This window comes from Podarcis gaigeae (assembly GCF_964106915.1).
Source record: "Podarcis gaigeae genome assembly, chromosome: 8".
Classification (NCBI taxonomy): Eukaryota; Metazoa; Chordata; class Lepidosauria; order Squamata; family Lacertidae; genus Podarcis; species Podarcis gaigeae.
Genome location: NC_139684.1, coordinates 67,663,763 through 67,685,090, shown reverse-complemented (window position 1 = coordinate 67,685,090; position 21,328 = coordinate 67,663,763). Strand labels below are relative to the sequence as shown.

Sequence of the window (21,328 nt, the reverse complement as noted above, 5' to 3'; positions counted from 1 at the left end):
CTATTTTACTTCTACTAATAATAATACAGTGTTACCTCGGGTTACAAACACTTTGGGTTACAGACTCCGCTAACCCAGAAGTAGTACCTCAGATTAAGAATTTTACCTCAGGATGAGAACAGAAATCACGTGGCGGCGGCGCAGCAGCAGCAGGAGGCCCCATTAGCTAAAGTGGTACCTCGGGTTAAGAACGGTTCAGGTTAAGAACGGACCTCCGGAATGAATTAAGTTCATAACCTGAAGTACCACTGTAATAATACCATTTTATCCCATGCTTCCTCCAAGGAACTTGAGCTATCATCCATTATTTAATTGATTGATTGATTTGCCTGTCTATAACCTACTTAGTCCATATCTAAAGTCCACAGGTTAAAATCAATTGAAGGTCACCATAGAATTAATACACACCAGTAAAATGAAAAAAGTAAAAAAACAAAAAAACAAAACCAGGAATAACAATCGGAATAGAACAATTGGAATAGAAAATTCCTTATCATAGCAGCAAAAACCTGCAGCAGATTACCATACCCAGCAGCAAAATATCAGGTTAAAAATCTAAAAGCACAACAAAAGCCAACCAAAGGCTTTCTGAAAGAAGGTCTGTGGCCAATTGCCTGAAGGAGGGACAGGAAACCTGTGACCCTCCAGATATTGCTGAACTCCAATGCTCATCATCCCTGACCAATGACTATGCTGATGGGATGATGGGAGGTGGTATTCTGCAATATCTGAAGGACCACTGTCTCCCCATTCCCGGTCTAAAGGAATAAAATGTTGGGGGCCTATGAGGATATTCTACACAGTCCACAAAGAAAAGCAGAAAGCTGTTTTACATATGTTAAAACACTGTAAATCACTTCAGGGTGTCTCACTGGAAGAGATTCATACATTCAATAAATAAATGATGGTGGTGGCGATCAAGTACAGTTTTTAAAAGATTAATTACAGAGTGCATGATTTGTTTTGTTCTTAGCCTCCTCCTGCCTGCGCAGCAGAGAAATCCGAACCCAAGCTTTCTCCTGAAAAGTATTTCTCCACTCACCTGGTACTCATTGGGCCAAAACATGCTGACAGATAGTTCCACTTGGTGCCACTGCCGCCCATGGGAGCCAGAGACATTCCACACCACACTGCCCAGTGGACCTCCATTCACCTTCACGTAGACGTTCAGGGTCCCTGGGCTGTGGCCGTCCCGGCTGTACATGAAGTAGCTGAACTGGAGGCAGTGGGTGTCATTCTCACTGAGCGTTTGGAAGAGGATGTGAGCTTTCTGACCCTGAGCATGTTGAGAGGAGTTGACCATCAGGTAGGACCCTGCAACAAAAAGAGAGAAGGAGACTATTGAGCGTTCCTTCAGCAGCGCATGCATCAGAAACTAGTTTTGTGATAATAAGTGGTTCATGCGGGTTCCCCATCACTTTGCCTGCTCGCCCCACTTCCCCACCACCAGGTATGTTGGTGCTCGCCCCACCACCAGGTATGTTGCCCATCTGATACACACCTTTACCTTGTCTCATAAATCAAGGCTAGTTTTTTTACAGGAATAGGGTTGGAGGAGAAATTTTAATCTGTTTAAGTTTCAGTGAGAAACTACTTAATTCTCACTTCTCGAACCGATTCACAAACCAAAACGCTATCCTAAGAAATGCGTGTTCCTCCAAATTTTGGGATGCAGCCAAACAACAAAAATGCACATATTAAGTGGGAAGTCTGCATCGAAATGCATTACATTTGTGGAAAATAACATACAAAAATGCATTATATTCGAGGGAAATTGCTTGCAAAAATGTCTATATTTGTCAAAACAACATCTGGAGGGCCAGAGATTCCCCACCCCTCATTTATAGAACATAGAAGATATTGGTCCTTTTTTTTTTACCTGAGGAACACCAAGACGACAGCAATAAATGTCTAGCCTGAGATCAGTTAGTGAAGCCAGGGCACAGAATACTTAAGCAGAAATAACAATCACGAAGACAGCACCTTGGAGCATATGCAGAGGATTTTCCCCCCAACCACAAAGCTACCACAGAGTTCACACACACACACACAGAGAGAGAGAGAGAGAGAGAGAGAGAGAGAGAGAGAGAGAGAGAGAGAGATCAGCACAGATCAGAGCCTCAACAGCTCTTCTCTCTTTTTGGAAATGAAGCACTAGACCCACTTCTGCTGCAAGTAAATTACAACCAGGGAACAACTCCCAGAGTTCCCTGTAAAGGGGGCTTTTTAAACCACTCTGCAAATTGCAGCTGTGCAAGGGGAATAAGGGTCTCCCAAAAACTCTCACCACTCTTATTAAACTACAGTTCCCAGGATTCTGTGGGGGAAACCAATACTGTTTGAAGTAGTATAGTAGTGGTTTAAATGTACAGTGTGAATGTGACTTCAGTCTATTGAGTCCTTAGAAATCTGCAACTGCACAGCAGTTGAAGCCTGGCTGACAGGAAGGGGTGGCTTACAGGAAGTTGAAGGCAATGGAAGAAGGTAATTTTGGAATCCAGAACAGATGGCTCCCCCCCCCCTTTTGTGGCAAAGCCATTATTAACAACACCATTATCCTAAGTCTGTAATATCAATCACAATGGGGCCAGAAATTGTCATGCAAAATCACCATAAAAAGAAAAAAACCTTGTATAAAAACAACCAATAAAACAGATGTAAAGCAAAGCAAGTTGGAGATAGATGCTATCATATGAACAAATTGGGTCTCCTTTTTATGTTCTGAAAATGATTTTGAGTATAATCACTTATAAATGCATCCTATTAATATCAGTCTCTCCCTTACAGCCCAAAATTGGAAGATTAGGTGTTTATGAAATTATAGCAATGTCTTTTATGGCAGCTATAATTTAATTTTGCACAAAGGGCTCAAACATCCAGCCCATCTGGATTTTTGGAGGCCTCCGTGTAGCTATTTCTCTTTCTCTCTCTCTCCTTCTTTCTCTCCCTCCCTCTCTCTCTCTCTCTCACACACACATACATACACACACACATACACACAGAGAGAGAGAGTCCCACCTTATCAATATTATTGCCACTTGAATCGTAGCCAAATAGACCATGATAACTATTTACAACTTGCCTGGAAACTCGCTAGCTGCTTCCCTTCAGCTTTTATTGCCTTGACACTCCTATCTCCACCTGGATTTAAGCCATTTAATTTCGAGTTCCGCCTCTTCGAATCATTTAACACATAGCTGCTTCTGACTTTAAGCAGTGCTCAGCAGGCTGTTAGGCAGTTCAGAAGCCATTAGCATAACAAATGCCATCTCATCTCTGAAGCTCAGCTTGGGGGAGAGCCGGGGACAGGGATTCAGCTTCTCCCATCACACCATTCAAGTATCTGCAGATGGTTTCCCCCCATCCCACTCTTTCTTGCACTTTGGGACCTCCATGGCATACCCTCCAACGTTTTTGTCCCCAAAACTGGGACATCAGAAGGGTTGTGCCAAAGCATCTTCCAGTCTGCCACTCTGGCATGAGTCAAAAGGGATTGGAAGGTGCTCTGGAGCAACCCTGCTGACTCGCACCAGAGTGAGCATCTTTTGGCCTGGCTCTCTGGTGCAAGGACTCACGCCAGAGTGCCAGGCCAAAAAAGTGACATTTCATGATGCAAACTGAAGCCAGGATGGGCTTCTGTGATTCAAGGATGTCCCACTTAAAATAGGACAGTTGTCAAGATGGAAGGAAGAAACAACCCCGACCAGAGAAGAATGGCAAATCAAGTTGATAGACTATGCCAAAATGTCAAAACTAACTGGGAAGCTCAGGAATCAATAAGACAATAATTTTTAAAAAATAAGAATGGGAAATGTTTATAATGCATATACAAAATCATTGTAAGCAGGTCAAAACATTAGCAGGATTTTAAACACACTTGCAATGTAATAGAATGTATAGCTAATCTGGGAAGATGAAAAATTGGAGAAGTATTGATATGCAGTTGAAAATAGAATCAATAGGACCCATGGAAGGGATGGCAGTGGGAGATCAGGAGATTCAAAGTAATCTTGAGAATTAGATTTGGAATTGTGTTGTTGTTTTTTTTGTATGTTTATATTTTGGAAAATCAAATTAAAATGTATAAATAAATAAATAAATAAATAAATAAATAAATAACAGTTGTGGGGTATGCCTTGCCTATCAGAGGGTCTGTGGCACATACCCCTCAACAGCCCAGGACATTCCCAACAGGGGGGGAGGGCTTTGCTCTCATGCAGGTCACATGACTCACACAAGAACATAGCCTGGAAGACGTGCATCCCGTTTTTGCGCTGAGACACGTTAGAGGGTTTGGTGGCACCATTCACATAATGAAAATGACCGCAGAGATATCTACCTTTTCAAAAGTAGGGAGGTCCACAGTACTTAGCTGATGGGGAACCACTGCTCTAAATTATCCCCCCATCACTGGACGGGGAATAAATTGCCAAAAAAAAAAGTATATGTATGCAATTACATGTATATGTAATTGTAACCTGAATACAACACACCAAATGTGTCCTGTGACTATCTCAGAAATGGAAGCCATCTTAGGCCCCATCTGCACTACATGGGTATCATATCAGCCATAGCTTCCCTGAAAGAAGCCTGGGATGCAGTTTGTTAAGGGTGCTGGGAGATTTTAGGAGACCCCCTATTCCCCTCACAAAACACCACTTCCCAGAGGAGCATAACGGTCAAACTCCTGGGAACCGTAGCTCTGTGAGGAGTCCAGAGGTCTCCTCTCAGAACTCTTCACAAACTATGCTTCCCAGCACAGGGGAAGCCATGACTGTTTAAAGAAGTATGATACTGCTTTGAGTGTTTAGTGCAGATGGGGCCTTTAAAGGCACCTTACTCAGACACACATGGCCGGAATAACCTGAAAATGCAACAAACAAACAAACAACCGATCAACCAACCAATGTAAGCCCTGGATTCTGTAAGTTAAGTAAAATGATCCCATTTATATAAATCTAGGAATGCTTTCTTGACAGTACCCTGTTAAATTTTAATCACATTTACTCATTTGATTCATTTAATTTCCATGAAGCCACATGGACGCAGGTTTTTGTTTTGTTTTTTAAAAAATCATTCACTGGACAAATTCCAGTTTCGGCCGAACGAAAACAGAGCAATTAAACCAGCATTATCAAATGCAGGCCAACGAAGACGTGCTCCGTCCCTGCCTTCTACTGGATGAGGGAAGAATTGCTGGCTATTGTGGCACAAATTCTGCCAGCCAGGCCCCCGTCCTTCCAAGACGTTCCCGTTCTAAGCTGGTGGCACAAGAAGCGACATGTCTTGAAGTCTGTTCAGAGTCCAAACGTAGTCCTAAGATAGATTCACAGCTGGGAGGAAAACCTTGCATCATTCCTGAACCAGCGTCTGCTTTCATACTTATTTGCTGTTGAGCCGGGTTCATGCTGTGCCACTCATCCTGGCAATTTCATCAGCTCTTCTCTTTTCCGAGGGCTGATGGGGGTGGGGAGGGTAGCAGAAGCCAGCACAGAAAAGCCCAGAAGGCGAGGGAAATAGCGGGAACGGAGATGAGAGGAAGAGAGTGGATTTTTTTGTTTTGCCCGTTTCCGAACTCAGTGCATTGAATCCAAAGCCCAAGGGAAGATGTTCTTTAATTCATGGCAGAGAGAAAGAGAGAAGCGGATGAGGGGGAAACAGTCAAGGAACTTCCTGCTGGATTTTGGTAAAAACATAGGGATGTAGGAAGCTGCATTATACTGAGTCATATCATTAGTTTATCTAACTCAGTCGTGTCTTAATTGAGAGGCAGAAATTCTCCAGGGTTTTGTGCACAGGACATTCCAAGCCCTAGCTTTAGTTGCTGCAGCCCTGCTCCCATCTTGCATTTCTTTAATTTATTTACATCTCATATTGGGGGCTTGTCAGGATCAGAGACTATCCAAAGCATGTGTGGAAACGACTGTCCTTTTCTGAAGGCTGGGAGAGAAGAGGCAAAAGGAGTTTCCCAAGAGAGGGAGTTTCCAGATCCTATGCACCACCACCAAGCAGGCCCTGTCCCATGTACACACCAGGTGAACTTCAGGTGGTAGTGAAATGGGCAACCAGCAGAATGTACAAGCAAACAATGCACAAGTAACAGTCAATAGGTATGCATCTGCCAGTACTTGGTGATCCCCACTCCAGTGGCAAAAACAGGAATATCATCAACAGAACTCATGATTTCCCTTGATCACCAGTGTGGTGTAGTGGTTAAGAGAGGTAGTCTCGTAATCTGGTGAACCGGGTTCGCGTCTCCGCTCCTCCACATGCAGCTGCTGGGTGACCTTGGGCTAGTCACACTTCTCTGAAGTCTCTCAGCCCCACTCACCTCACAGAGTGTTTGTTGTGGGGGAGGAAGGGAAAGGAGAATGTTAGCCACTTTGAGACTCCTTAAAGGGAGTGAAAGGCGGGATATCAAATCCAAACTCTTCTTCTTCTTCTTCTCTCTCCCTGTACCTCCTGTTTTAATTGCTGCTGCTTCACTTTAACATTTAATTGTTAATTGTTTCATTGTATTTTGAATGCCGTTAGCCCCCTTGAGCACTACTTTGGTAAGTGGAAAGGTGGTATATAAAATAAGTAAGAGGAGGAGGAGGAAGAGTTAGTCACAATGGCTATACGCTTCCTCCAGGATGAGAGACAGCAAACCATTGAATTCTGGTTGCTGGGGAACAACAGCAAAATAGGGTGGTTGCCAGGGGCGGCCCACCCCATTTTGCCACCTGAGGAGAAACGAGAAGGGGCTGCCACTCACCTGACCCTGCTGTAAGCCTTGGCAGCCCTGATTATTGCTCTCACATCCTGCTTTGGCATCTGGCTGGCTGCTGTGAATAATAAGATGCTGGACTAGATAGGCCTCTGGTCTTACACATTTATGGGAGTCTGATTCTGGACGGTCCAGCTCCAACTTCAACCCTATATTCATTGGACCATACAGTGGTTCCCACTGCTGAGGAAAAGCTCTTGTCTATTTATTCATCGCCATCTTCCACATTCCCACTCCCCACCAAGCATCGCTGCCTCAGAGCCGACATCCCTCTAATATTTTAAAGAGAAAAAGCATTTATTCAGTGGAACTCAGCCACATGCTGACTGATATGTTGATTCCCTTTTCGCCTCCAATTCTTCTCCCCTTGTGTGAAATTATTAATGTGCTAATGAGGTTGGGCCCACTTGGCCCAGGAAATGCTGTTCCCAACAACACCACTTTGAGTTTGCTCCTTCATCTGAACTGCAGCCAAGAGCTGTCTTTAGAAAGCCATCCTTTGCACAGTCCAATCTCCTAGGGCCTCATTTATTAATGACGAATATTTCCTCCTCGCAATGCCAGCCAAGGATGAGACAAAAATTAAACTGCTGCAGGGGACCTCAGAGTGATGATATCCTGCCTCAGCCAGTGGAGCGGGGAGAATGAAATTCTCTGGATGGCAGGTACCTTTCAGTTCTCTCAAATCCATAGGGCTTTTTAAAAGAAATACCTTAAGGGTAGGGAGCTTTTGACCCCCTCAGATGTTGCTCAACTACAACTCCCATTAGCCCCAACAAGCATGGCCAATGGCCAGGGATGATGGGAGTTCAGTAGCATCTGTATCTCTGTTTGAATAGTTTTTAAGGTGTCTTCATTTTTTTTATTGCTTAACCACTTGTTGTTTGCCTCCTTGGGCTCCTTTGGGAGGAAGGTTAGGATATAAATTTAATTCACCATCATCTTGTGGAATTCCATCCCTACAGAGGTGTGTCTCACTTCTTCATTATACAGCTTTCAGTGAATACTGAAAATATAACCCTTGCTTTTAATGCTTGAGATGCGCATTCCTAGAACCCACCTTCTTTCTGCCATTTTAAATTGTTTTAAACTGTTTCCATATTGTGTAATATTGTGTTTCAACCCACCCTGAGACCTGAGGGTTAAGGGTAGGTAATAAATTGTTGTTGCTGTTAAATATAGGCATCTCCCCACATATGCATCTTAGACTCATGTGCAACAAGGGCCTGGGAAATAAATAAATAGATTTAAATTGCAAACAGGAGTGAAAATGATAAAAACAGTCAGAAAAGAGCAGGAAAGCTGCAGACAGTGGCGCAAGCTACAGCTTTAAGTGTTTCAAAGCACTCCAGATTTTGCCAAGCGAGTGTTCCCTTCCCCATAATGAAGGTGTAATGATTAAGCCGCATGCAGTGTAGCCTAATTATCTTGTAGCTGGAATTTCAGTTGATACAGGTTTTTTCCTCACTTGACCTCTTTCGGCTTCTACAAGCAATTTCAGCTGGTGTGCACCTATTAAGGGTACAGAACCCCTATCCTTCTTCGGTTATCCTAATGGGGAATGTGGCACCCGTTGGGATTTCTACTTGTCAGGAATCTAATTAAAGGCATAAAGTCTTCATCAGGATATTTCTCAAAGGGGCGGCCTGGCAAAAGGGAAAAAAATGACCTTGGGGCCTTAATTATCAAATTCCACCTGCCCAACTGGGTTGTTAAGAGATCACAGCAAAGTGGTTTCACACTCAATTATTCACCCCATGCAAAAGTCACCTGACATTTCCACTGGGCTTATTGTGTGACATAATCCGCCAATATAGGATAGGGTTGGTCAGCCTTTTTTGTCGGCCGAGGGTCATATTTAGCCAGGAGTGGGCAGTCAGGGGCTACATGCCAGTAGGCTATCTCAAAAGCACAGCTAACAGCAGAACTATTGACATCACCGTGCTCTCTTTGGCCCCTGCTTAAAACATTTTCATTAGACAAGCCTGCCCAGACCCATCGACACAGGCATGTTTGCATCACTTTGACTGTCAGTCTCAATTGTTTTAAAGTGTTTTTTAGCTGTTTTCATTAACAGCTTTAATACTTCTTGCAATCCGCTTAGAGGTTTTACTACAATCAAGAGGTATCTATGTTTTGCCATAATAAATAAATGCACCTGGCAGAAAACAACATGCCTCACAATATTTGGCCACCTCACACAGAAATATGATCTCCTGTAGCACTGAGCATGGCTTTATGGAAGAGGATTTTGACCACCTCCATGTGCCAAGGCTAGGAACCAGCCTTTTCTTAATGGAAAAGTGCGCAATAAGATTGTCATGAGGAGGACATAGAAAATGGCCCCTCTACTTCACATTGACCAGTGGCCCCTTCTCTGCTGCCTTAAATATTACTGAGCTTGAGGGACAAATCATTCTATACCAGATATAAGGCAGCATTCTACATTCCTGGGGACTAATCTGCATGGAATTATTTTCCTGTAGGTCAGCCTTCCCCAACCTGATGCCCTGCAGATGTTGTTGGACTACAACTCCCATCATCCCTGACTACCAGCCAAGCTGACTGGGGGAACTTGAGTTGTACAACTTGAAGGGCAAGAGGTTATATAAGGATGCTATAGGCATTCGTTTGGTGTCACCTTTCCCCTCCTTTAAACTACCTACCACTATCACCCATCTTGACATTTTCTTTCTTCCTTTATTTTCAGTTTCCTCAGTTGCTTTTCATGGCAACTCACCATTAGGAAAATGGTAATGCATGTATTTTCACAATAAATTAAGACCGAATTAAAATCAAGGTTTCAGCAAAATTAAGGGTATGTGTGTGAGAGGCCCAAGGGAGAGGCCTAGGGTAATTAACTATAATAATAATAATAATAATAATAATAATAATAATAATTATTATTATTATTATTATTATTATTATTATTAATACCCCGCCCATCTGGTTGGGTTTCCCCAGCCACTCTGGTTAGCTCCCAACCGAATATTAAAAACACAGCATCACTAGCCTGCAGAAAAGTGTCCAAGAAACATTAATACATACATGGACTGATCTCATGTCCTTTGTTGATGCCAGAAAAAATTAGATTAAGGAATTTACCAGATTGAATATTTTCTGACCCAGTAATTCAAATTCCAACAGTTTACAACTAACACTGAGCCAAATACACACACACATACATGTAGGACTTTTTGTCCCTTGATAAAGCAAAGAGATTTTTGACTACTTTTGGGTGATAGACAGATTCTAAGACTTCTCAGACTCCTTGGTCAATGGGGCAACCATATTTTACCCTGCCCTATGCTGCTGGGAATAACATTATACAATGACACATCACTACTCCCATGTGGCATTTTGTCTCAATAATGTTTGGCCACCTCTTATTTAAATGTAAGAATATTTTGCCCTTAAAAATGTGTCATCGTCCCCACAAGAAAATATAATCTAATATCCATGGTTATTTTTTCCACAGCCCAAAAACTAATGAAAATCACTGGACCAAATACTTCGGATGACCCTGATTACCATTTTCACCTCCAACATAAGATTTTAATCCAAACCAAAGAAGCACTTAGGGCTTCCTTCCCTGCCTCCTGACCTCTGTTGGTAGCACTGGGAAATTTATATTTCCTAGGCTCCTGGCTCACAGGCGCAGAAGCATGGGAAGAGGCAACTATCCCTCCCTCCATTCTACAACTGCCAAAGTAGGAAGCCAGTTGTTGTCGTTTAGTTGTTTAGCCGTTTAGCCATTTAGCCGTTTAGTCGCATCCGACTCTTTGTGACCCCATGGACCTGAACACGCCAGGCACTCCTGTCTTCCACTGCCTCCCACAGTTTGGTCAAACTCATGTTAGTAGCTTCAAGAACACTGCCCAACCATCTCGTCCTCTGTCATCCCCTTCTCCTTGTGCCCTCAATCTTTCCCAACATCAGGGTCTTTCCCAGGGAGTCTTCTCTTCTCATGAGGTGGCCAAAGTATTGGAGCCTCAGCTTCAGGATCTGACCTTCCAGTGAGCACTCAAGGCTGATCTCCCTCAGAATGGATAGGGTTGATCTTCTTGCAGTCCATGGGACTCTCAAGAGTTTCCTCCAGCACCATAATTCAAAAGCATCAATTCTTCGGCAATCAGCCTTCTTTATGGTCCAGCTCTCACTTCCATACATCACTACTGGGAAAACCATACCTTTAATGATACGGACCTTTGTTGGCATGGTAATGTCTCTGCTTTTTAAGATGCTGTCTAGGCTTGTCATTGCTTTTCTCCCAAGAAGCAGGCATCTTTTAATTTCGTGACTCTGTCACCATCTGCAGTGATCACGGAGCCCAAGAAAGTAAAATCTCTCACTGTCTCCATTTCTTCCCCTTCTATTTTCCAGGAGGTGATGGGACCAGTGGCCATGATCTTAGTTTTTTTGATGTTGAGCTTCAGACCATATTTTGCGCTCTTCTCTTTCACCCTCATTAAGAGGTTGTTTAATTCCTCCTCACTTTCTGCCATCAAAGTTGTGTCATCTGCATATCTGGTTATTGATATTTCTTCCAGCAATCTTAATTCTGTCTTGGGATCCAGCCTTTCACATGATGAATTCAGGGGCATGCAAAAAAGAGGGGAAGGGAGGGTTGCAGGGTCACCAGGGGGATAGAGGTAGTTCAGTTTTAGTTTTGGATGGAAGTAGTTCAGTTTTCCAAGCCCAGTTCTGGGGGTAGTGCTGGGTTGTTTGCCCCTGTCAGGAGTTCAGCCTACACTCAAGTAGGATCCTGGCAGAGACACATGCCTGACTGGAATGTTCCCTCCCTCCTGGTCGACCGTTCAGGAGCTTCATAAGCTTTCTTCAGCCCGAACATCACAGCAACCGATGCCAACCGACACCGGCACACTTAGGAATCCGCAGAGTTTGCGCATCACGCACATGACAGACCTCAGCAACTTAGCATTTTGGCTAATCTACTTTATTTACATATAAACACACCCGGAGCACTGCAACATGGCTCCCTCTCTCTCTAGCATCAGACAGCAAAGAGAAAAAGAACAAAGGACAATAGTCTCACTTCATGGAACACAGTAACACAAACATCCTGTCTCCGTCACTTCCCACTCTGTGGAGTCAAAACAAATACCGTCATATGAAAGACAACAATCCTATGACTGCAATCACAGAGCAGGAATTCTAACAGCCCCATCACTAATTTAGTTCTTATGGGACCACCAAACCAAAAGGAAGAAAGACATTCCAAGGCATAAAGGATGTGCACCTATCTATCTCTATCCATGACAGCAATCAATACAGCAACAGGAGGGAAAACCTAATCAAAAAGTAGAAAGTGGTGACTGAGCTGCGTCAGGATGAAATCCAACTTCAGAGTGTTAACAGACTTCATAGGCTGAGGGATGGAGGCCCAGAAGAGGCAAATGAGTGTCACTCCAAAGCAATTGCTGATATACTGCAGCTCCCTGGTGAGAAAAACTGAAAAGGCTTCTAGCTTGGCTGTGAAGCATCACAAGGAAGTGCTAATGCTTTTTAGCAAAAGTCCAACACAGGCCAAAATAAATACAATAAAATAAAAACCCTCCCAAACCTCCCGGGGGAGGGGGTCCATCTTTGCTGCTGCTTCCAATCAAGCTGGCCCATTGGCCTGCTGGGCAAAATTAGAACAATACAGGAGATTGAGGCATGTTCAAAGCAAGCAACATTCAGAAATGTGTGTCTTGCCTTCAACATCCCTTCAAGGACTTCCAGTGGGGGCCAGACAGTCACACTGCATTCATTTCAGGAGATGCACACACGCTGTGCTCATCGATACCTCACTTATTCCGCTTCTGACTTCTTTTCCATTTTAATGAGGGTATTCCAAACAGGAGACATTTCTCTGCTTTTATTTCTGTCTGAAGACAAGAAAGTGGTGGCCAAAAGCATCAGAAAGGACAATCTGGGACTGTCCCACAGCCCACCCAAAAGAATAAATGTTGGGGGTCCAAAACAATGAAGTGAAGCTCTCAATCCATGCCACTGAATTCTTCATGAAGTTTGCAATCCTAGGCATTTGTGCTATGGATAAGTCTTACTGAACCCGCAGCAGCCATTGAAAAATGAGCAAGCTGCAGTACACATTGTTTACTGTAAACTAGATTTCCAGTGATGGGATTTTAATCTGTGTTCACATATAACATTATCTGAAATTAGGGTTCCTACATCAGGAGCATGCCAGACCCTGGATTTAAGGACTCAGCCCTGAGACCTAGGGACAGCCCCTCATCACATCATGGGGGCAGGCTCCATTCATCAATGGGAACAGGCCCTGGAGATGGAGGTAAATTGGGGAGCAGAGGAGGGCAAACCCCCTCATGGTGTCAGTGCTATAATTTGCAGACAGCTCCCACTAGGCTGGAACTTACAAGCTACATGCACAGTCATCTTAATAATTTTATGATTATTACTATTAAAGGTACTCTTGCACACCTGGAGATTTAAGCCCACCACACTGGCCACCTGGAGGGGTCCAAGCAAACCTGGAGATTGCAGGTCAGCCCTGGAAGTCTGGTAAAGGTAAAGGGACCCCTGATCATTAGGTCCAGTCATGACCGACTCTGGGGTTGTGGTGCTCATCTCACTTTATTGGCCAAGGGAGCCGGCGTATAGCTTCCAGGTCATCTGGCCAGCATAACAAAGCTGCTTCTGGCGAACCAGAGCAGCGCATGGAAATGCCGTTTACCTTCCCGCCTATTTATCTACTTGCACTTTGATGTGCTTTTGAACTGCTAGGTTGGCAGGAGCAGGGACCGAGCAACGGCAGTTCACCCTGTTGCGGGGATTCGAACCGCCGACCTTCTGATCGGCAAGTCCTAGGCTCTGTGGTTTAACCCACAGCGCCACCAGCATCCCTGGTAGCCCTATCCAAAATGCATATGCATCTTGCACTTTGTTCCAAAATGCTATGGTTTTGATGTGTTATTTCTCCATCCAGCTTCACATTGATTAGAGTCTGTAAGCTCTCCCTAACTCGGTTCTAGCTATGAACACCTTCACACAGAGCAAAGGCATCCCTGCCCTGTCAATACCACCTGGAGCGAAAACAAAAGGAAATAAATGCAGGCGTGCTGATGTGAACAGCCAGGGAGGGGAAGAGCTGTGAAATGCACAGGGAAAACACTCTTTCACTGAGCTCTAAGGGGGGAACGTGAACACACTCATTATAAGTAAATTGTACCCTCTGCAGCAACCATGCACGGGTTCTACATCCCACAGGTGCCACTATGTAGAGAAGTTTGAAGCTGTTGTTTTTTGCCTCACCACTGCCAGCATGTAAAGAATTTTGTGCTATCTTCCAAGGCTGCAGACCATGTGAGATAGACCAGGGAAAAGTCCAACCCTGCCCAGTCATACTGCCACCACCCCTGTAGTTCCCCAGTCCTGAGCCAGGGAAAACTCAGGTTGTTTCTACATGTCCTTGGGAACTGCAAAGACAAGAGTCAGACAGTCCACTCACTGTTTTCGGAGCTCCAAACCCACAAATTTGAACTAGACGATTCTAAATTACTCAGTAGTGTATGGCCAAGCCAGGTACCAGATTCAGAGCCAAGCTTGCTACAAGAAGCCACAAAAGGAATAAATGCAACACTACATGAAGGAGGCGATAAACATAGAATAAGAACCTTTTACCAATAAAAGGCAGTTAGGAAAGGCTAACAGAGTAAAAACACCTTTGGGACTTCAAGTGCAGAATAAAATAACAAAGCTAGCTTGCCTCACCAAACAATTAGGGTGCGGCAACCAACCATTGGAGTCGCGGAACCCACCAGGAACTGCATCAAGACACACACGCTGCCTGCAATTCAAGGTCCTTCATCCAAACGGAGGCCATTAGACCCAGGTCAGAGACTAGTTTTTATACATAAAGGCCTGGATACAGAAGGGTAATTTTCCTTTGGCCAATAAGGGTCTAGAGACCTATTTCCCCAGCTGGAGATGCTGGAAGGCCATGCAGCTCCCCAGCGGCTTCCTACAGTCATTGTGACCTTGATGCAATCTTGCATTGGACACTCACACAGGTGGCGAGATGGACTAATTAAATTGAACTCTTTTGCCACAGGAAGGAAGAAACCTAGCAAGCTGCCTTATTCTGAGTCAGACCATTGGTCCATCTAGCTCAGAATTGTCTGCACTGACTGGCTCTCCAGGGCTTCTGATCAGGAAGGCTCTCTCAGTCCTACCCAGAGATACTGAGGATTGAACATGGGACCTTCTAGGGATGTTTGAAGTCCCGCACCTAGCACATCAAAGAGAAGGCAAGGTGACAGTCCTTTTCCTGCCACACTAGCTCTCACTTGCAGTGTGCACGCATGCACACATGTGCATTTAAAAGGGAGGAGCATCCAAACATATCACAACATTCCACTTGCTATCCAAAGTGGTGCAATCCAAAAAGCATTGCATTCTGTGCCCTTTGTGTGAATTTGAATTGTCCTTCGTTGTCACAGTCAGGGCTAAACAAGATCTGACACGGAAAATCAACGATGATCTCCCATGATTGGATCGGCAGCTGCAGGGGGTGGGGGATCGGATTGGGGCCATGGCTATGATGGAGGAAGGGTTTAATCTTTTTATGTGCAGCCTGTTCCCAAGCTCCTAGGGGCGAAATGACAGGTGCCTGCATTGCATTCCTCTTTTTCTCCTCCTCCTCCACCTCTTCTTCTTCTTTTTCTTCTTCTTCTTCCGGTTAGGCTTTTAGCAGCTTCAGGGAGGTAGCTTAAATTGGGAACATGGCCCAGGGAGAGAGTTAATACCTTCCACACACACACAAACACACAATTTCAGTTCCACATCCCCAGCTCTAATCAAAGAAAAATATGTCAGTAGATCTAATCGCCGGCCTTCCACATCACATCTTCTTATCTGACAAAGGCGTTCCCCTGGTCCTGTACATCCCACAAATGGAAAAGGGACTGATCTTGCAGATAACTAGTTCTTCCCTCTAACTCCACGCTGGGAGAACGGTATTGGAAAGAAGCAGTGGCACTTCTGCCATCCCTGGCTGTGAAGAGAGTTCATTAATAGCCAAATCAATACACAGCTTCCTTTGTTCCAGAGTGTTCACCCAGCTCGATACAATTTGAGGGCAGTTTTAATTGACACTCAACAACAGGGATCAGTCACTCTCTGTTCCCTGTGCTTCATTTGCTTGGGGTAAGGGGGGGGTTGCTGTGCATGTGTTTACCAGCGGCACTCACTCAACACCAGTACCTCCTGCCAGTTAAGCACAGATTGAGGTCTTTTTTCAGATCAGGAGGGTTGGTGTCCTCTGCTGGAACACCATAGGGACTGACTGACCCTCTGGAAAGTAAATGAGGTGATAAGGAGACTTTCAGGGTTTGTTTGAAGTAGGTTAGTAGAGAGCAGGTAAAGAGAATCATTGGCTCTCCTGATGTTGCCAAACTACAACTCCCACCAGCCCCGCTGTGCCTGAAGGATGATGGGTGTTGTACTTCAGACAAGGATAGTCAAAGGTTCCCCACACCTGGTACAGAGTAAGTCAGAACAGGGGTGTAGCATTGAGGGTGCCCCAGGTGCTTAATTTTGGAGGGGGCATGAACCAGGCACCCCGCACACAAGCACCCCAGCCCAGTGCTTCTCTCCACCTGCCAATGGCTGTGTCGGCTGGCTGGGCTTCTTCCTGTGTGGTCAGGCAGGGAGCTCAGTGCATCCCTGCTTTGCTCCAGTGGGATTAGGGGCTGGGCTGGCGCACACACACACACACACCTGCCCAGCACACACATGCCTGCCCTGGGTGCCAGCAACCAACTCCCTCAACCATTCCTAATAAGGCTTGGTTTCCAGACCCTTTATCATCTTGTTCACTGTCCTCTGCACATTATCCATTAAGTTCACATTAAGCAGTACAGAATTTTTCATCAGCATCCCAGATTTTTACGAGTTGCATCTATGTGGTCACATTTTCAACACGAAATACACATGCTTGTGCATTTATTTTTCATCTGCAAAATTCGGAGAAGCGCGTAATCCATCAATACCTGCATTTGAAAACACATATAAATCCAGAACCTGGCCAGTTCCTTTTGAAATGCAGACTCAACGAATTTCCTCTCCACTCCTACAAGTTTCTTGAATCAGTATTGCAGGCGTGTTGTGTTGTGTCATGAAACACTGCTGGTGTGAAAAGCACCAAGACCCAACATCTTCTGACCCCACATAGTAAATTAATAACTCTGCTAGGGTGACTTTCAGGATTCATTGAATTATTAAATTGTAGAGTTGGTATCCCAAGGGCCATCTAGTCGACCCCACTGCGATGCAGGAACCGCAGCTAAAAAAATCCTTGACTAATGGCCATCTAACTTCTGATTAAAAACCTCCAATGAGGGAGAACCCATCACCTTCTGACATAGTCCTTCCACTGTCAAACAGCTCTTGCCTTCAGATATTGCCATTTCTGTCAGGAGAGTGTTTCCCATGAAAACAGCACAGCAAAAAGCAATATCAAAAGTGCCATTCATAACAGAGGAGAAATGTGTGCAGAGGATCTCATCTCTAGTTTTCTTAAGGGGGGGGGCAAAAGAAGAGGGCTCCGAATGAAAGGAAATTAACTAGGACATTTCACCACAGCCAAAGCCACTTAGAAACAAAAACAGAAGGGGTGAAGGAAGCTCAGACTTCAGTCAAATTGTAATGCCTGTGCGAGTCATGCCCTGTGTAAGGAAAATGTGCTTCTTCCCCCCCCCCTTCCCCTCATGCACATTGCCAGAAATCTGCTGCGTAGCAAATCTCTTTCAATGCCACAAAATGTGCTGCTGTGAAAATCCTCTACTGAGCCCATTAGCAAGGTCTTCCCTCCCATAGCAAGCAGCTTGAAAAGGGTCGGGTTTCTGGCAACAGGGAGTTCGCAAGCGCTACTGGCGATGTCACCAAAGCTCAAGAGTAAATGGACCAGAGGAGCAGCAGTTTCCAATGACAAGGCCGGTGGACAGAGGGGGTGAGGGCACATAGCAGGCGTGGAGAACAAGGGTTTGGAGCTGACTGACAAGCTTTGCAGAAAGGGAGCCGAGCCAGAGCCTGAGAGATGGCCAAGCGTGCTCCATCTCTCTTTCATGCAGAGCTCGCCACTTGAATTACTAAAGGGGAATGGCTGTTCCTCCCATCGCATGTGTAGCACCATATCTCATTGCAAGGTCCCTTTAAAAACAAAGCACTCAGGCATGGATTGATGGATTGTTCTAACCTAAGGTAAATCTATATTTGGTTGCGCAATGGGTAAATTGTCACTACCTGCCAAATCATGGTCTGCAAGTAGTTGCCAAATTAGGATCTGAAACTACGATTGGAGATGGATTTAAAATTCTGCCTCAGCCAACAAACCATAGAATTTGCAGCTGGAAATCTAGTTCAACTCTCTGCAATAGCTTGGGATGTTGCTCTGCAGGGCCAGCCCTTCCACTAAGCAGAGCTGTCACATACAGTATCTGCCCACCCTAGGAGAGTCTCACGCCCCTAGCCTTTAGATAAGCTGAAGTAGCTAGCTAGCAAAGCTTTCCCATGAAGAAAGTGTACTTGTCTGTGCTTCGTTCTGATGGGATTTTCCCTGGCATAGAATACTTCAGTCATCATAAAAAGTAATGTGCTTCAGGCTATCAAACAGTATTTACATAAGAACAAGATATGGTGTGGATGCACATTAAAAAAATATACAGATACAGTTGTACCAAAAACAAATTTCGAAAGCTTGCTTAAAAGTCTTAAAGAGCTTGCTTTGCTTTAAAAGATTTCACCCAAAAGGATCCTTCATAGCTGTCCAAGTAGAAAAGAGAAGAGTTGCATACATACCACCGTACTTTGAAAGTATATGACTTGTCCCTGGGAACTATAAGGGTGCTTAGAATTTGTAGCTATGTGATGGGTAAGCTACAGTTCCCATTATTCTCAAGGGGAAGAGGGAAGTTAAATGCTTAGGGTTTTAAATGAGCTTTAAATGTATACGGTGGCAGCACCATAAAAAAATGTGGGGGAGCACAGAAGGGACAAAGTATGTTTCTAGGTGGGTGACCTGTATCCCCCTTGTTAAGGTCTCTGAAGGAAAAATAAATGTTAACAAGGAGTCCAGCAATGGTGGGGGGTGAGCTCCTTTTGCTTGCCTCCCCCAATGCCACCCATGAATGTATGGCGTGTATGCAAGCCAAAAGCCTAGTAAGGAGATTTACTGACAGCAGAGTCAGGGAGGTTTTGTTGGGAAGATGCAGATTTCTGAAAAGCTTATATATAACAGTTCACAAAGGATGGAATGAAGTTCAGTGTGGTGTAGTGGTTAAGAGCGGCAGTCACATAATCTGGGGAACCGGGTTCTGTCTCCGCTCCTCCACATGCAGCTGCTGGGTGACCTTGGGCCAGTCACACTTCTGTGAAGTCTCTCAGCCCCACTCACCTCACAGAGTGTTTGTTGTGGGGGAGGAAGGGAAAGGAGGTTGTTAGCCGCTTTGAGACTCCTGAAGGGGAGTGAAAGGCGGAATATCAAATCCAAACTCTTCTTCTTCTTCTTCAGCATTGTTTAGCTTTTAATATACCAAAATGCACAGCTGTGATCTGGATGTAATATTTGCCAGCAATTGAACAACAACAATAATAATAATAATACAGCTTAAGGTGAGAATAAGTTGGTGTTTGCATGCTTCAACATTTTGCTGCAAATAAATGTGCAATAATTAGGAGGCAAGCAATTTACCCTACAATAATTTTGCAAAGTTCAGGAAAGCAAAAGATGCTATAATAGGAATACTTAAGCAAGGGGGGAAAGGCTTTTTTTTGGGGGGGGAATGAATCCATCTTCCGCTAATATCCATGAGGTTACTGCCTCAGGTCAAGGGGCAAAGTGGCACCAAGGTGCCGGATGGCAGAGCCCCGTGTGTTGTATTGCTGGCCCTGAACCCCCAACTGTAGCCTGGCGCCCCCGGATGAGCAGCATATGGTCCCACCACCACTTTTGAAGCAAAGTTCAAATGCCAGCCTGGAAGGCATCTGTATGTGGAATGGGATGGTGACTATCTTATTCTTCACCTCAAGAAGCAAATGCCCTTTGTTGCTCTGCCTGTTTGGGTACAGCATCCTGTGGAATTTCTGAGCAAAGATAAGGAAAAGAGGCAAACCATGGTTTGCTTGTATAGCGCAGAACAAAAAAAAGCACAGCTAAACTGTGGTTAGCACAAACTGCAGTTTCTTAGGCAACAACCAACTCCTAGCCTGTAGTTGCAAGGACCATAGTCCAAATGAAAACTAGTGCTTGGCAGATGCATAAATGATCCTGGTGGTGCTGCTCCTTGTGGCAAGCCAGGGAAGAGCTACTGGAGTAGAAACAAATCCACAGTGCTGGGGGGGGGGTGGAAGTCAGTCAATGACGATGATGTTTGTCCAAAGGCACAACATGATATTTTCACAACAACTTAAGAGGATGTTCTCACTTTGGCAAAGGAAAAATGAAGAAAAGCTTTCATTAAAAAAAAAGAAAACAACCCTCTCAGCCCCGCCTTTAATACACAAAATTGTTCCATACAAGAAGGAAGAACAAATTACTCTTGGGCATAGGCCAATCTCTTGTCAACCACCACTTGCAGGCTTGTAGCAGCCAATCACAGATGATGAAGTCATTCTACAGCTCTGATTTATGAGAAAACTCAAAACAGTGTGGGCTGCCAAGATATCAGATAATCCTTTAACCCAGCCTCCCCCATAGAGATGTATGTACGTACATATGTATTTGCCCTCTCACAGGCCACCCCTAAATGTCTCTGAGGGTGGAGAAACTACCAAAAGGGGCCCCTCTGCCCATCTCAGCACCCGAGTGGATCTGTAGGGCAAGAAGTGGTCTTTCAGAGCTGCTATATCCCTATGACGAGAGCAGAGGTCTCCTTAACAAAACTGCAGCTCCCACATTTCTTTAGGGGTAGCCACAACTGTTTAAAGTGGTATAATGGTGTTTAAAATGCATACTGTGACTGTAACCTCAGTCGGTTATTTCCCTAAACTTAAAGTTCCATCATACGAGTTTCTAGATTTAACTATTGGCCACTAAAAACACATACAAACATATAATTTGAGAAAACTGAGCCTCTCCAGTGGCATCAGAATTCTGTTATGATGTTGAGGGGGAGAAAATAATTGCATCGTGGTAGAAGGCCCCACACAGAATAGAATGCCCCAATGGGTGGGTTGTACAACATGGCGTTCCCCATGATATCTCTCTTTCTCTCTCTGTCTCTTTCATTCTTTCATTCTCTCCCTCCCTCTGCCCTTGGGAGGAACTTTGCCTGCCCCCCTACAACCCAGCACCTGCACCTTGTCACTCAATTAGCTAATGCCTTTCTCTCCAGAGACAAGTCATTTTTTCCCCCCTGTGGCCATTTATCTATCTAGGAATCTAGTCTTGAAGCTGCCAACTGAAGAATAAAATTCACAGATGGATGAGCAAAGATACAAGGAAGCTCCTGCAGACTCTACAGAGCTGTGCTTAAGAAACATTTTACAATACTGTAAAGAAAATATGGGTTAGTGGGA

General features: G+C 44.6%; 1 protein-coding gene across 7 annotated transcripts in view; it reads right to left on the bottom strand.

The window, feature by feature from the left end:
• PTPRU (protein tyrosine phosphatase receptor type U) overlaps positions 1-21,328 on the bottom strand; it is a 369,964-nt gene that overhangs the window by 180,334 nt on the left and 168,302 nt on the right. For all 7 annotated transcript variants that reach the window (XM_083750621.1, XM_083750620.1, XM_083750615.1 and 4 more), the window contains exon 3: positions 1,043-1,314. In XM_083750621.1, the coding sequence (XP_083606747.1) occupies positions 1,043-1,314 (272 nt within the window). The remainder of the gene's footprint in view (positions 1-1,042; positions 1,315-21,328) is intronic.